Here is a 17,097-nt window from a genome sequence, read left to right on the forward strand (position 1 = left end):
CGATATATCAACATTCCAATGCTAAAAAGTTGTGTGCCAAAGCAAAAAAAAAAGCTTCATCCCATGCAAAACAAAATTCTTCTTTATTTTAAATTCTCATAATAACCATACTCTATTGCAACTTTGATCGTACAAGCAACTGAAGGAAAAGGAAATAAGGGAAAAAAAGAAATAAAAAACTAGAATCTCTTTTGCGCAATTCTGCATACGTTTCTTGGATTTGATTCTTTTCGCTAAGGCAATGAACTGTATTGATGTAAATCAGTCCACGAGTTATCAACAACCCATTCACTAGTCGTCTTCCTCGGACCACCATACTCTACAACACTGCCTGATCTTCTGCTACCACTGAAACTGCAAACTCCATCAGTTCTCACACTGTTGGAGTTTTCAACACATACCTGTGATTGTTGCTGTTGATGATCAATTCCATGATGGGATTCAACCCCAGAAACATTGACGCTCATATTCATCTCCTCGTGACGCCCTTCACTCAGCAGCATCGCCATCCTCTGCTGTTGCAACTTCCAATGCAGATCCACATTGATGGTACTCAATGACTCGATAGAAGACATAGTGCTGTGCATGTTCTGTTGAGAGCCCATCCCACTAAACCCACAAAACCCAGCACCAGAAAGAGGGCAACCAATCACCCCAGAAGAGGTGGTAGTACTAGAAGAGCAAGAAGATGAAGGGTGGTCACCAAAAGAGACAAACTGACTCAAGGCAACAGGTTGGGGCCTAGAGAAGGGCAACCCACCTGCCTGAAACTCCATACAAGGTGAAGGGGAGAGACCACGAAGCAGCTTTAACGTGTAATTGCTTGATATCAAGGCTTCTGATGGTTGTATAATAGAGGAGATGGGAGGCATGGTTCTGGTGTCCTCCTCATTGAGGCTTTTCTGTGAAGAGTTGGAAGAGGAAGTCTTGTTGCTGCTCCTCTTGTTCCTGCTGCACCCTCCTCCTATAGGAACGTTCCTCAGCACCCCTCCTCTGGTCCAGTAACGCTTACAGGTCTTGCAGAAGTGCCTGGGTTGGCTTAAGCTGTAGTTGTTGTAGTAACAGAACTTGGTGTTAGAAGAATCACAGCGTGGGCATCTCAGCGCCTCTTCTGCTCGCCTGAGCCCCCCATCCTTCTTCTCCCCTGCTTGTTTCACCACCATCCCACCACCACCACCACCTTGCATCTTCCCTCAACAAAACCACAACTGAAGATGTTGGGGTTTCTCTTTCCTCATTAAAATAAGGACCGAAAACCCAATTCAAATTTGTGGGAGTTTTGGTTTGTCTATGATGGACTTATATTATATATAGCTTCAATTGAGAACAAAGATTGATTCTTTGATAGCAATTTATAGAGAAAGAAAAGGAAGGAGGGGGTTAGCGTTCAATTGTTAGAAGAATGAAAGGGGGTGAATGAATAATGGATGTGATGGATGAAGCGTTGATAGGCAGGCAACAGGAGATGATCAGAATCTTGTGCTGTGTGTTGCTCTGATCAGAGTGGAGCAGCAGCAGCAGGCACGGCGCCACCACCAACATGCCAGTTATTTGTACTATGACTGCTACTGCTCTCTCCTCGTGTCCAGTCGATATAAAACTCCCCACCCCCGCCCGGCACGTGCGAAGTCAGACGGCCGACATCCCCACTTAACATATTTGAGATTTTTTTTATCAAGGGACTCGACGGGCTTCTCTCCCCTTCGCAGGTGCAAACGTGAAATGTCTAAACTACCCTCTTAGTCGGAACGGGCCTTCAGGTGTGCCCCGCCAGTCAGCGTCCGCACTGCATCCGTAAAATGAACATTGCGCCCTCCCCTTCGTCCGCGGGTTTGTTTGGCTTTACAGCTTTTTTAGCTGCAAAAATTGATCATCACAAACACATTGATTTTTTTTCCGATTAAAAGGCATTTTTTTGCCATAAAACAAGATTTAAGAGTCAATTCTCACCAAATAAATCATACCAAACACATATGTAAGGTTAAATTGAGTCCAAACAACCTGCATTTTCAGATTCTAAATAGGCAGTTAGCAAGATCGTTTGTAATATATATATATATATATATGAGTTAATCTAACAATAAACTAGTTGAATAGAAGAATTCAACCGTATTAAAATAACTCAATATACCTTTGAAAGTGTGATATTAAAAACACATGATTTCTAACAATAAACTAATTGAATAGAAGAATTCAACCATATTAAAATAACTTAAAATACCTTTGAAAGTATGATATTATTAAAAACACATGATTGTTTTTTTTAGACTAAAAAAGTTACTTGTTTTTGAAAAAAGTGTGACTTTTCATTTCCCTTTAAGTACAAAAGACTTATGTCCCAAAAAGTAATTATGTATTTTAAAACATGTTGTTTTTTTTAAGATATTTTAATTATTTTAATAAGATTGAATCTTTCTAAAGTTAAATACTAGTTTAATCGTCAGATTAATCCTATAAATATACACACCTCTTAAAAACCAACTTACCATCTGAAACCTCATAAAAAAGCCCATTGTAATGAATGAAAAGCATGCTACACTTCAGTATGAAATTAAACTTGATTGTTGTTGAAAATACACTTATGCTGGAAGAGTTGTACTTTCTTAAAAGAATAAATGTTTCGGTTACAAGATCTTTATATAAATATCTTTTACAAAAAGTTAAAATTGTATTTAAGTAAAAACACTTTCCCTGACATTTCTGAAGTCTTTTGCGTTTTGGAACTCATGGCACCCATCAACTTGGAGGCATTCACAGCCTTACTAGATACGTAATTATTATGCACAATTTTTTTTGTAAATTGCTATAACGGTTCGAGGGTAATTTTGTCATTTTGCATCGATCTGAAAAACCAGGGATGGGTCACCGTGGCAGTAGGTAGGGCTCTGTCAGTGGGACAGAAGCTGAGGCTGCGGGCAAGTACAGTGCGGAAGTCCGGAGGAGATCAGAAATCTTGACCCAAAACTGGCAATTTAACGGTGCGGATCAAAACTTACGGATGTCACTGTAGGTGGGGCATGGGACCACAAGTAGGGCCACTCAAACCTTCCCACTTCATTCAATCTGGGTTTTGGCTGAGTCGGGCTTCTTTGTTCTGTCGTCCTATATGACAAAAATAGCCTTATTTTTCACCTTAATTTTTTGCCCTCTCACCTGCCATGCACGTCCCAAAAAAAAAAAAAAAAAAAAAAAAAAAAATATATATATATATATATATATATATATATATATATATATATATATATATATATATATATATATATATATATATATATATATATTGAAAGGCAACCTGGGGTTAGGCAAATCCCTACCGGATATTATTTACCCAAAATTTCAATCAATATTTTAAGCTGGATATAATTAGGATGCTGGTCAAAATATATTGTAATTTTCATACGTAAATAAAAATATTTGCTAACATTGTAGGTAAAGAACCCTTTGTTGGAACTAACATAGGGGGAGGGGGGTTGCTGTGTCTAGATCTGTCCCCATAGATGCTTTTAACGTAGTCAAAATAGTAGGAATTGACCATTGTTTGCAATTTTATAAGTGTTCAAAATCTAGTACAATGTAGGCCGTCGATTTTCAATCGTCAGAAAATCCAACCTACACATACATCAAGAAAATATGATCTATGGTTGGTTTCAAGTTTTCAACTAAACCAAACATGTAGGTCACATATATAGGCTTACATGTGCACAAAAATATAAAATAAAAAATAAAACTCATAGTTATTTAGTAAGAGGCTCCTCACCCACGAGTGCAGTATACATTATCCCACATAGGGGTGGCAATCGGGTCGGGTTGGCGTGTCAAAATACCTCAACCCGAACCCGACCCGTTTATTAAACGGGTCGGCTGTGGCAAACACTAACCTGACCCATTTAATAAACGGGTAACCCGACATGACCCGCCAACCCGTTTAATAAATGGGTTGGGTCGGGAAAACGGGTTGGTGGGTAGCGGGCAGGTTGGCGGGTCGGGTTGGTGGGCAGGTTGGCGGGTTGACCCGCCCGCCTAACCCGTTTATTAAACGGGTCAGCCGGGTTGGCGGGTTGGCATACCCCCAACCCGAACCCGACCCATTTAATAAACGGGTTAGGCGGGTCGACCCGTTTATTAAACGGGTTGGCTTAAGCCCAACCCGAACCCGCCTAAGAGGCGGGTTGGCGGGTCGTGTCAGGTTTTGCCACCCCTAATTCCACATGTAAATACCCAGCTTTTGTACCTTTTCTACCAAATCTAGCATTACCACATACATTTGAGGTCAAAATTCAATCTAGCTTCATCGGATCAGAATTTGGATTCGGAACTAATATTGACATTTTGGTTTCAGATTCAGATCCGGCATAAGCCGAACTGTATTCGATCCGTTAATTGAACGCATAAGCCTTTTTTAGGGCAATATTGCATCGTCTGAGAGGTTAATTTAGTCATTAAACTTCTCATGGACCCACCGCTGATATTGGGCTGGGAAAAAAGGAAGTTGGGCTCGTGAGAGGGTGGAGAGGCTTGATCCCCGTGACCCTCAAGACTAAACCCACACAATCCCAACCTAACGGATCGCGTGCTTCCAGCTATCTCTCTCTCTCTCTGCACGTGTGTAGCGTGAACAGCCAACAGTGTTAACGGTTTAGTTTTGGTTTGGACTCAGGTAGAACGAGACCTAGACCTGATTTGAGATGCTCGGGTCTGGACCTGGGTTCAATCGGACCCATCATAAAAGAAACCATACCCAAAACCTATAAGGATTAGATGAACCAGATCCAGACCATACCCGGTACAATAATATATATTTTTTTTAACAATTTTACATTGAAAATTTGCGGATTTTAGTCAAAACTCGGGTTGAGCCCGGGTAATATATTAATGGGACCCTTTGGGTCTAACCCTAATTGTAATCGGGCCTTCTTATTTACTACCAAACCCTGACCCTATAGGGTTGACACCCTTAGTGTCAACCGATCTCACGTCGGGCACGAAATGCCCAGTGTATATGGATGAGATTCATTGGCTCAATTTGGCTGCTCTCGATAGTACTGTATTATCTAGCCAGAGATCATAGGTACGAGTTTTATTTGCTCATCCTGGCCACAAAGATGTGTTCAGCTGCATAGCTTGTTTATTGGAATCACATTTTGGGTGGGTGGGTGGTTTTTTTTTTTTTTTTAATCGAGAATTTTTGATGGAGCGTGTGGACAGATTGGTTTAGTGACCTAAAACATAACAAGAATAAGAAAACAATGGAATCAGTTTCAATCAAAGGCACAAGATCAGAATACCATTAAGGCAGTTCATACTAGTAAGGCAGCTTGTCACAGCACAGCTGAAAGAAAACAAATTTTAAAGGCAGTTGCTGAAACAGATTTCAATTTATTCAATCCAGAATCTATCACTGATCAGAATAACCAAGACCTTTCTGTTTTTGTATCTTGTCTTTGTTGACACCTATTATCCTTGGCCAAAGATGTATAAATCCCTGTTCAAACCCAAGGTAAATAATAAGAAAGAAACGTGAGTTTTACCCTGTGGATGTAGGTCAACACTTGACTGAACCACCTTATTGCTTTTGTTCTTCTGACTTCTCTTCACTTCTATTCTTTTCTTTTTCTTTATGGTATCAGAGCTCCACGATAAGTGAACATCCCTTATTGATGCTTTCGCTCAAGACTTTCAAGAGAGGGAGTTTCACTTGATGCAACAAATAACATCTATAAAGAACTACATAAATAATTTCAAAAGTATCTGAGATGATCTTTCTAAGATCGAAAAACCTATTGATGATAAGACTAAAGTGTTTTGGATGCTCTAAGGCCTTGGGCAAAGATATGAATCTTTTGTTACCTCCATGATTAGGCCATAAGGTGCCTCTCTTACAAAGTCATGAAGCTAGGAATAAGCTTCAAGAAGGTTATAATTCTCAACAAGTTGCTTTCTATGCCCAACAAAACAACAAAAAGAAAGAAAGTTAAAGGTTTTGTAACAAAGAGCGTAGAGAACTCTAATGAAAACAAGAAAAATCAAGATGGGAACCAAACATGATCTATCCTTCAAAACCAAGGTGGTGGAACAAAAGAAAAAAAAGCAGTTTGAGAATGTTGTGTGCCAAATCTGCAATAAAAGGAATTCAGTCATAAATTGCTTCAACCACGCATTCCAATCAGAAGATGTTCCTCAAGCTCTTGATGTCATCACCATTGCGAACAACTTGGACTTGGAGTGGTTCCTGGATACTGGGGTGAGTGCTCACATGACGGTTAATGTTGGTAAGTTGTTTAATTTAAAAAGATACTATGGACATGATTGTGTTATGGTGGAAAATTGAGCAAAACTCAATATTTCTCACACGGGGGAATTTAAGATAGATTTTAAGCCATCTTAAAAATGTGTCGTATGTCCTTAAAATAAAGGACTTGATATTTGTTAGTCAGCTAACTAGAGAACTCCCATATGTTTTTGAGTTTTATGCTTCTAGTTGTCTTACAAAAAATGGGGCAACGAACCGAATACTGGCGACAGGCAGTAGAAAGGGTGGATTGTGTGCTCTCAAAGAAGGTAACTCTGCTTTCTTTTCAAATCGATCCAAGAAGTCTTTTGAAGAAATATGGTCTTAAGTGTCATCCAAAAATTGGTACTGTGCATTTTTTAAGGCAGAATAATTTTATTGACATCTTAAAGCATGAAAATAAAGATTTTTATTTGTTCAAGCTGCCAACTCAAAAAATCATCTAAACTTCCTTTTGCAAAATCTGAAAATAGTAGTGAACCTCTTGCAAAGATTCATTTGAATTTATGGGGACCTGTGCCTACTCTATCAAGAGACTATTACATTGTCTTTGTCGATGACTTGGTTTTACACTACAACAGAGCAGTAGATTAGCGACGACCACCTTCCGTCGCTAATCCGTCGCTAACCATGTTAGCGACGGATTAGCGACAACGCGGCGACAGTATGCTTACGTCACGAATATTTCGACGCTAACTGGCGACGGAATAATTCCGTCGCCAAGTCCGTCGCTAATTGCGACGGAATAACGAGCGCTATATTCCGTCGCCAATCCGCCGGTACTAAACGGCGACCACGGCGTGGCGACGGATTTAATTCCGTCGCTAAGCCGTCGCTAGATTAATATGAATAGCGACGGAATCATCCGTCGCTAATCCGTCGCAAAAACGAAAAAAAATAAAAAAAAATTTATTTAAAAATTAATTACGGAGAACTGTACAATTTATATTTCCTGTACAATTTATATTTCCTGTAAATAAAAAACAAACCACACAAAAAAATTCATATAACAAGTATCTATAATAATTAATCGTTCCACCTTAAAACTAAGAAGTTTAATTATTTACAATTCAACAATTACAATTAGGAAAAATAAAAAAAATAGAACTTCTTCAACACAGTCCTCTAATCATCGCCAAGATTTTGTGCGTCTTCTTGTTCATTGTCTTTATCTGTCCCTTCAGCTCCACTACCCTGATTATCGCTAGCAGCCTACACAAGAAAAGAACAGTCAGTATTGATAAACAAAATATAATGAAATAAATTACACACTATATGTGATTCTATCATGTGCTCATGTGTGATCTAAGGCAATAAAAAAACTCTATATGTGATTCTATCATGCTCATATGTGTGCTAAGGCAGTCAAAAAATTGAATATGTGATTATAGCATGTTCATATGTGTTCTAAGGCATATAAAAAAACTCTATATGTGATTCTACCATGCTCAGATGTGCTTTAAGGCTGGCAAAAAACTATATATGTGATTCGATCATGCTCGTATGTGTGCTAAGGTAGTAAAAAAATTGAATATGTGAATATAGCATGCTCATATGTGCTCTAAGGCAGGCAAAGCCAAAAATTTTATATGTGATTCTATCATAAATGATATATAACATGTTCATATGTGTTCTAAGGCAGTTAAAAAACTCTATATGTTATTATAGCATATTCATATGTGTGCTAAGGCAGTCAAAAAACAGAATATGTGATTATAATATGCTCATATGTGTTCTTAGGCAGTAAAAAAACTGAATATGTGATTATAGCATGCTTATGTGTTCTAATGCAATCAAAAAAACTTTATATGTGATTCTATCATGCTCATATGTGCTCTAAGACAGACAAAAAGTTAAATATATATATATGTGATTCTATCATGCTCATATGTGTGCTAAGGCAGTAAAAAAATTGAATATGTGATTATAGCATGTTCATATGTGTTCTAAGGCATCTAGAAAAACTCTATATGTGATTCTACCATGCTCAGATGTGCTTTAAGATAGTCAAAAAAACTATATATGTGATTATACCTGAGAGGGACCTGGAATCGAAGATCCCCTATCCTGAACAGCGGCCTTGATCTCATTTCGGAGAAAGGGGGCGACGGTGTATTGGAAGTAGTTATTCAGTGATTCATTAATGATCTCGCGTACATCATCACCGGAAAGAATAGTCGGCTGCTTGGAGCTTATGTCGGCGCAAGAAGTTGGTGAGCCGTAACTGGAAGAACCAATAACTGGTGAAGTGTTCATATTACTCCCAAACCCGAACACGCGACCTTTTTTGGGTTCACCTGCTGCAGTCACCCATGCTGTAGGATCAAATGATGGATGCTGAGTAGCGTCTTCACCATATCGCTCTACCATTTGTTGCTCATATGCCTCCTACAAAATAATGTTTAAAGTATTCATTAATAATTAATGATAACATTATGATGACTTGCATATATATTGCAATGATTATTAATAGAATTAATACATACCGTTGTCGTTCTCGCCTTCTGGTCTTTTACATATTAATTTTAAATCCATACGGGCCTTCGGATTATCCTTCGTTTTTCCTTTAATATTCATTACTGTATTGAACACATTATCAAACACATTTTTCTCTACATGCATCACATCCAAATTATGTCGTATCAATAGGGTCGGCCAATACGGTAGTTCCCAAAAAATAGATTTTTTCGTCCAATTGTGTTCCTTCCCAAATCCACGGAAGGGTGTAGGACTGCGGGCATCTGTTAATACATCTGGAAAGTATCGCAATCTTCTTAAAATCTCTATGCCAGACAATCTTGAGGATGGACCTTCCATTTCAGTTGTGCCTGCTGTAAATGCATTCTTTTGACGTCGGAACGGATGATCGCTGGGTAGAAATCGACGATGGCAATCAAACCAGCAAGGCTTCCTTCCATGCCTCAATCTAAAAGCTTTGGAATCCTCCATGCAGTACGGACAAGCCAACCTCCCATGTGTGCTCCAACCAGATAACATACCATATGCAGGGAAGTCACTGATTGTCCATAAAACAGCGACCTTCATGTTGAAATTTTGTTTTTTGTGGGCATCATACGTGGTAACACCGTCATCCCACAGTACTTTTAATTCATCAATCAATGGCCTTAGATATACATCAAGATTTTGGCCAGGTGAGGTCGGACCAGGGATCAACAGAGACAAGAAAAGATTTGGACGTTTCATACACAAGCTTGGTGGAAGGTTGTATGGAGTTACAAATACTGGCCAGCATGAGTATGGAGTTGATCTACCCCCAAATGGATTAAATCCATCTGTACATAGACCGAGTCTAACATTTCGCACTTCCATTGCGAAGTTCTGATGAGTACGATCAAAGTGCTTCCAAGCTTCAGCGTCAACAGGATGCGTGATCTTGTTTTCATCGTGTCGAACTTTATTTGCATGCCATCTCATGTGTTTAGCTGTCTTTGAAGACATATACAATCACTGCAATCTAGGAGTGATAGGAAAGTAGCGGATCGACTTGTATGAAACTTCCTTTGATCTCGTGCTACCATTGCCTCTTGTCTTTGGCTTGAACCGAGGATGCCCACATGACGGGCATGATATGTCGTTTTCCTGCTCCTTGAAATACAACATGCAGTGATTTGGACAAGCATCGATCTTTTTGTAACCCATACCTAGAGCGTTGACCATAACTTTCGCACGATAGAAATTTTGTGGCAATTTCTCATCTTTAGGCAACATACTCTTCACAATCATGCACAAACGGTCAAAACATGATTGACTCAAATTATACTCGGACTTCAAATTCATTAGTTGAAGAACTGCAGACAAGATAGTGTGACTCTCACAACCGTTCCAAAGTGGCTCATCAGCATCTTTGAGTAAATCATAAAATCTACTAGCTGCATCGTTTGGTGATTCTTCATCTACGACAGTTCTTACATCACTAGAACTCATAGCAGAACCCAGTTCTGTTCCTGCAGCATCAAATATCAAATTCGTATATGGATTATCGTGCACCACATTCACCCGTGCATCAAAATCGTTTCTAAATTCTTCTCCATGAAACGCCCAGTTCTGATAATCACTCACAAAACCCTTCCTGTATAGGTGATGTCTAACGCCATGAGGTTCTACAAATCGATTATTCTTACAAATCTTGCAGGGACACCTAATCCGACCTGTGGGATCTACCGTACTGACACTCGCTGTTGCAAATTCAATAAAACTATCGACACCATCCATATATTCATGCGATAACTCATTGTCCACTATCCTACGCTACATCCATTCACGGTTTGCAGTCATTCTGTCGTATGATGTTACGAATAGTATCCTAACGAATTAAGAAAAAAACAATCAGAATGCGACGATGAAGAAAATATCAAATTTATCATGCAATATACTATGTCAAACAATAACAAGAATTTTGATGCATGCATTGATAACTTAATATTTTCATGTGCAAACTATTAATGACATGATACAATCATTTGAAGCATGCTTTTATTATAAAATTTCACATGGAAGTCAAAATCAAATTGAAAGTAACTACATGCAAGCATGGATACAATTACATCAAACATTGCAATACATCATAATCATTCATATCAAATAAATGGCAAACATGTACCTGCAGCAAACACACTTCAATATCTCACTAACTACTACCATGCTTAGCATGGACTCCGTACTCCAAAAATAAGAACACTTCCATATTTCTACATTAAAATCATGCTCAGCATGATCTCCGAACTCCAACAAAGCAGTCCTAGATATCAACAACTAAGTGAGTGTGTGAACAATAAAATGTTGCATTCAATAAATTAAATAACATGTGATACGTTTGCATCACTTACTCACCACGGGTATTTACCCGATTTGCATTGTTTTTGTCATTTACTTACCACAGGTGGCCGAGCACGAGTTGGTTCCGTTGAAAAATCTGCACAAAAACAAAACAAATTAAGTACCAAACTAACTAATCATGAAACAAGATGAAACACTAACTAAAAAAATTAAAACAAATTAAAACAACTCTAACTAATTGAAAGAAGAGAAAAGAAAAATAGTATATATGTTAAGCCAAATCTAACTAGAAGATGTTAATTTAACAAACCAGCTATAACATGTTGAACCAGTCGACTAACATAAAGTCATAGACAATTTCTAATCTGAACTACTTAGCAAAGGAATAGTAAATCAATCAATTAGTTTACTAGAAAAGATGTGAACTCCGCTTAACCACCACTATCATAAAGAATTCAAATAGCCCTAATCTAACTAACTGATTGTGAGAACATTAAATACCAATCTATCTAAGAAAAATATAATTATAAAGGACCAATAGATTGAAATACTCTAACTAACCAGATTTCAAGAAAACAAATTGAAGTAAAACTAACTACCAGTAGACATTAACAAACTAACAAATTGAACAACATGGACAACTTGTATATATACATTACAAAAAAAATTTCAACTTAAAATCCATATGGACAACATATATGCAAACTACACTTAAAACCATATGGACATCTTATATACACATATTACAATTTTTTTTTCAAGCTAATCACATGGACAACATAGGGATCACATAATAACTTTTTTTTTTTTAAAAAGAGATCACATGGGCAGCATAGGTATCCATAACAAAAATTCTTTTCAAAACAGATCACATAGGCAACGTAGGTATCTCATAACAATTTTTTTTTCTAAAAACAAACACATAGGCAACATAGTATTCCTACTAAAGATTTTTTTTTCAAACTGATTTACATAGGCATCATATGCATTAAAAAACAGATTTTTTTGAAACCAATTCACATAGACAGCATAATATATCTCATAACAGATTGTTTTTTTCAAAAGCAATACACATCGGCAGCATGTTATTCCTACTACAGATTTTATTTTTCAAACGATTCATATAGGCAGCATAGGCATTCAAAAACAGAATTTTTTTTTTTGACAAGTCACTTAGGCAGCATAACGCAGGGGGTCGACCCCCCCTGCCGGAAAGCACGGCAGGGGGTTAAACCCCCTGCCTTTCCGGCAGGGAAGGGGGTTAAACCCCCTGCCGGAAAGGCAGTTCCGGCATGGGGGGTTGACCCCCTGCCGTGCCTTTACGGCAGGGGGGTCGACCCCCCATGCGTTTCCGGCAGGGGGTCGACCCCCCATGCCTTTCCGACAGGGGGTCGACCCCCCTTGCCGGAAACGCAGGGGGTCGACCCCCCCTGCGGGAAAGCACGGCAGGGGGTTAAACCCCCTCCGTTTCCGGCAGGGAAGGGGCGTACCCCCTGCGTTTAGAAGAAGAAGAAGAAGAAGAAGAAGAAGAAGAAGAAGAAGAAGAAGAAGAAGAATATTACCTGCGCTTCGCCGGACGGTGGCGGGAGGTTGACGGGGAGCGGCAGCTGGCGAGCGCCGGCTGGCGAGCGGTGGACGGGGAGCGGCGGCTGGCGAGCGGCGGTGGCCGGACGGTGGCGAGAGCCGACGGGCGGCGGGAGGGAGCAATACAGCGAAACAGGGAAAAGAGAAAGAGGGATGGGATTAGGGATTTACGCGACATTTAGCGACGGCTTAGCGACGGAAAAATTCCGTCGCGAAGCCGTCGCGAAACCCAAATACCAAAAAAGTGACGGAATATATTCTGTCGCTACTCCGTCGCTAATTAGCGACGGATTAGCGACGACAGAGTTCCCTCTCTAAATCCGTCGCTAAAATGGTGTTCTTGTAATCAAAAGTAGCGACAAAAACATGCAGTCGCTAATCCGTCGCTAAGTAGCGACAGATTAGCGATAAAAGTCGTTTCCTCGCTAATCCGTCGCAAATTAGCGACAGATTCTATCTCTAGCTAATCTGTCGCTAAGTAGCGACGGGAAAAATCCGTCGCTAATTTCCGTCGCTAATTAACAATTTTCTTGTAGTGTTATCGTATGAAGAAAAAAACAGATTGTTTTTATTGCTTCAAGCATTTTCACAAGTTTGTCGAGTGCCAATTTTATAAAAAAATAAAGATTTTTCAGTCAGATGGGGGTGGAGAATATATTAGCTTGTTGAGTAATGAAGACAACAAAAATATTTGCGCGGAAGCAACATAGGATTTAATAAAGGCACAATCAAATCACAACACAAGAGTTTACGTGGTTCAGTCAACATGACCTACATCAACGGAGCACAAAGAGAATAATCTACTATAATAAGAGTACAGAGTACAATGTAGAGAGTACAACATCCAATAGCTTGCCTAAAGCTAAAGAGAATAACAACAAATGAATCACAAGAAAAGAGGGATACACGATTACCTGTTGGGTGCACAACCCGAGTCAAAACCCACACCACAACCAACACATCTCTCTGAGGATCAATGTGTGGTGTCAAACCTTCTTCATTCCTCTTCTTCTCTTCACTCTCTCTCTTACTTCTTTTCTCTCTACACGCTGCACACAACCACTCTGCTCTTCTCCCACAAGCACACAGCCTCTGCACCCCTATTTATAGATGGCATAAAGCCTTCTAGACTCATTCCAGAAATCAAAGGAGTTTTGGCCTTTCAACTTCCTGCATTAATGGGAAGTGAGTCGCTATTCCACTTCTCCACATCATTAATGGAGGGATAGGGCTGACCCTTCAACTTCTTATGCATTAATGGGAAGTAGTGGGTGGCTATTTCACTTCCCCACACCATTAATGAGGGATAGGGCTGGACTCAACAATCTCTCCCTCCAGCCCAAGGAAATGCTCTAATTCAACTAATCAACTGGAGTCCATGTCGGCCAACTGCCGATATATATTTTGTTTCTCTATCGATAAGGCATTTGTCAGCATATCTGCACTATTATCATTTATGGAGATCTTTGCAAGATGAAGTAAATTTTTCTCAAACACATCTCGGATCCAATGGTACCTGATATCTATATGCTTTGACTTTGAGTGAAAACTCGAATTCTTGGTGAGATGAATGGCACTCTGACTGTCGCAGTACACCAAGTATTTGTCTTGTCCTAAACCCAACTCTTTCAAGAACCTTTTCATCCACAACATCTTTTTGCAAGCTTCTATAAGAGCAATGTATTCTGCCTCAGTAGTAGACAAAGCAATACACCTTTGTAATTTTGACTGCCATGATACAGCTCCCCCTGCAAAAGTGAGTACAAAACCTAATGTGGACTTCCTTGTATCAATATCTCCAGTCATATATGCATCTATGTAGCCTGTCAAGACAGGTGGTCCACCCGCAAAGCTTAAACAAACTTTGGAGCTCCCTCTAAGATATTTAAAGATCCACTTTACTGCTACCCAATGCTCTTTTCCTGCATTTGCAAAAAATCTGCTAGCAACACCTACTGCATATGCGATGTCTGGTCTCGTGCATACCATCGCATACATCAAGTTTCCGACTGCTGAAGCATAATGAACTTTCTTCATTTTCTCCTTCTCCTCATCACTTAATGGACTCTGCTCTAAGTTTAGCTTAAAGTGACCTGCAAAAGGAGAACCAACTGGTTTTGCATTGTTCATATTGAACTTGTCCAACACCTTCTCGATGTACTTCTCCTGTGATAACCATATCTTCTTGGTTTTTCTATCACGAGAGATCTTCATGCCCAATATTTCTTTTTCTGGCCCCATGTCCTTCATTGCAAAGGTCTTACTCAGTTCCTTCTTGAGCCTGTCAATTATAGACATATCTTTTCCAAGGATAAGCATATCATCAACATATAACAAGAGAATAACAAAATTTTCACCGAACCATTTTATATAGACACAATGATCTGAAGTTGATCTATTGTATCCATTTTCAGCCATAAATGAATCAAATTTCTTGTACCACTATCTTGGAGCTTGCTTCAGCCCACACAAGCTCTTTTTCAACCTGCATACAAGATTTTCTTTACCTTTGACTTTGAAGCCTTCTGGTTGCTCCATGTATATCTACTCCTCCAAATCACCATGAAGAAAGCAATCTTCATATCTAGCTGCTCAATCTCCAAGTACAGGCTAACAACAATACCTAGAGCAACATGAATAAAAGACATTTTAACAACAGGAGAGAAAATTTCTTTAAAGTCAATACCTTGCTTTTGACCAAAGCCTTTCACAACCAATCTGGCTTTTTACTTTGGTTGAGAACTTTGTTCTTGAGTCTTCAACCTGAAAACACACTTGTTCTTCAAAGCCTTTCTGCCTTCTGGTAGTTCCACCAAGTCATAAGTGTTGTTCTTCTGTAATGCATCCATCTCATCATGCATAGCTATTAGCCACTGCTCTTTCTGCTCACACTCCTATGCTTCCTGGTAACTCTCTGGTTCACCTGCATCAGTAAGCATCACATACTCATGTGGAGAATACCTTCTGGAAGGTTGTGACTCTCTGGAAGATCTTCTCAGCTGGGGTTCTAGAGGAGGTTGTTCTCTAACTTCTTCATGGCCTGCAGGTAAATCAACATCAGCCTCTACATCATCTTCCTTCAATTTGTGCCATTGGAGGAGTAACTGAACCCAAGTGGATAAATCCACCTGTAGAAGTCTGAATCGGCACCTCTTTCTTGATATCTTCAAGTGTCTGGTCTTGAAAGAATACCACGTCTTTGGATCTGAATACCTTCTGCTTCTCTGGATCTCATGGCCTGTAGCCGAATTTAGCATCACCATATCCCAAAAAAATGCATTGTCTCATCTTATCATCAAGCTTGGACCTCCCATCCTTGGAGATATATGCAAATGCCATGCATCTAAATACCCTCAGGTGCTTATAAGACACATCTTTTCCTGACCACACCCTATCGGCAACATCATTTGCTAAGGCATGAGTAGGAGACAAGTTGATCACATCAACTGTTGTCCTTAAAGCCTCGCTTCATATTTTCTTTGGCAGCTTGGACTGTGCAAGCATAAACCTGATTCTCTCTGCAATTATACGGTTCATCTTTTCTGCAACTGTATTGTGTTGTGAGGTACCTGGAACTATCAACTCATGGTGAATTCTATGAATTTTACAATATTCATAGAATGGACTTGTGTACTCGCCACCATTATCTGACCTGATGCATTTCAGTTGTTTTCTTGTTTCTCTCTCAATCATAGCATAAAATTGCTTCAATATATCAAGAACCTGATCCTTGGTTTTCAGAGGGTATGCTCAAACTTTCCTAGAGAAGTCATCTATAAAAGTAACAAAATAAAGTGCACCACTGAAAGTTTTCACATCAGTAAAACCATTAACAATTTTTGTTCTCAGAGGACCACAAACATCAGTATAAACTCGCTACAAAATATGAGATTTTCTATGGAAGGCATTTCTAACAAAAGATACTCTATGTTGCTTATCAGCTAAGCAATAAACATATGGGTTTAGATATGTACCTTTTAACTCTGGAAGATGCTCCCCTTAGCAAGAATCTGCAAGCCCTTCTCACTCATGTGACCTAATCGACTATGCCACAAATCAATAGAAAAGTCATCAGTTGTATTCAACTGTTCCTTGCATACCTTACCTTGCATCTTGTAAATAGTACAACATCTCTTTCCTCTGGCCTAAACCAATAACCCGCTGCTGAGTTTCCACTGTCCTTGGCTAAAAACACTGCTTCTGCCCTTTTCATAAAGCTTTCTTACTGAAAGCAAATTCAACCTCAAGTCTGGAACATGTCTGACATCCTTAAGCACCAACATGTACCCAAGACTGGTCTAAAAAATGAATATCTCCAATCCCTACAATTTCTGATGTTCTTGTGTTTCTCATTTGGACAACACCAAAACTATCGATCCTGTATGTACTGAAATACCTCTCCGTGGTGTGGCATGGTACGAGACTCC

At 39.3% G+C, this 17,097-nt stretch overlaps 2 protein-coding genes across 2 annotated transcripts; both read right to left on the bottom strand.

Annotated features, from left to right (window-relative positions):
- Nucleotides 1-233: 233 nt before the first annotated feature.
- On the bottom strand, nucleotides 234-1,187 carry LOC149838863 (dof zinc finger protein DOF5.7-like). Its single transcript, XM_090008336.1, has one exon. It carries the CDS (start codon nucleotides 1,185-1,187, stop codon nucleotides 234-236), a length of 954 nt encoding a protein of 317 aa, XP_089864462.1.
- Nucleotides 1,188-7,237: 6,050 nt separating this feature from the next.
- On the bottom strand, nucleotides 7,238-8,555 carry LOC149838864 (uncharacterized). The gene is made up of 2 exons (XM_090007819.1): nucleotides 8,324-8,555; nucleotides 7,238-7,501 (listed from the first exon to the last, which is right to left on the bottom strand). The coding sequence occupies exons 1-2, from the start codon at nucleotides 8,543-8,545 to the stop codon at nucleotides 7,415-7,417; spliced, it is 309 nt and encodes a 102-aa protein (XP_089863945.1). The 5' UTR covers nucleotides 8,546-8,555; the 3' UTR covers nucleotides 7,238-7,414.
- Between the last annotated feature and the right edge of the window lie 8,542 nt (nucleotides 8,556-17,097).

Source organism: Nuphar pumila, chromosome 5 (assembly GCF_984573655.1).
Source record: "Nuphar pumila chromosome 5, dmNupPumi1.hap1.1, whole genome shotgun sequence".
In the NCBI taxonomy this organism is placed as follows: Eukaryota; Viridiplantae; Streptophyta; class Magnoliopsida; order Nymphaeales; family Nymphaeaceae; genus Nuphar; species Nuphar pumila.

Coding starts and splice junctions, on each gene's coding strand:
- LOC149838863 (XM_090008336.1), bottom strand. CDS start 1,187: ATGCAAGGTGGTGGTGGTGGTGGGATGGTGGTGAAACAAGCAGGGGAG.
- LOC149838864 (XM_090007819.1), bottom strand. CDS start 8,545: ATGAACACTTCACCAGTTATTGGTTCTTCCAGTTACGGCTCACCAACT. Junction 7,502..8,323: donor CGATTCCAGGTCCCTCTCAG/GTATAATCACAT, acceptor TTTCTTGTGTAG/GCTGCTAGCGATAATCAGGG.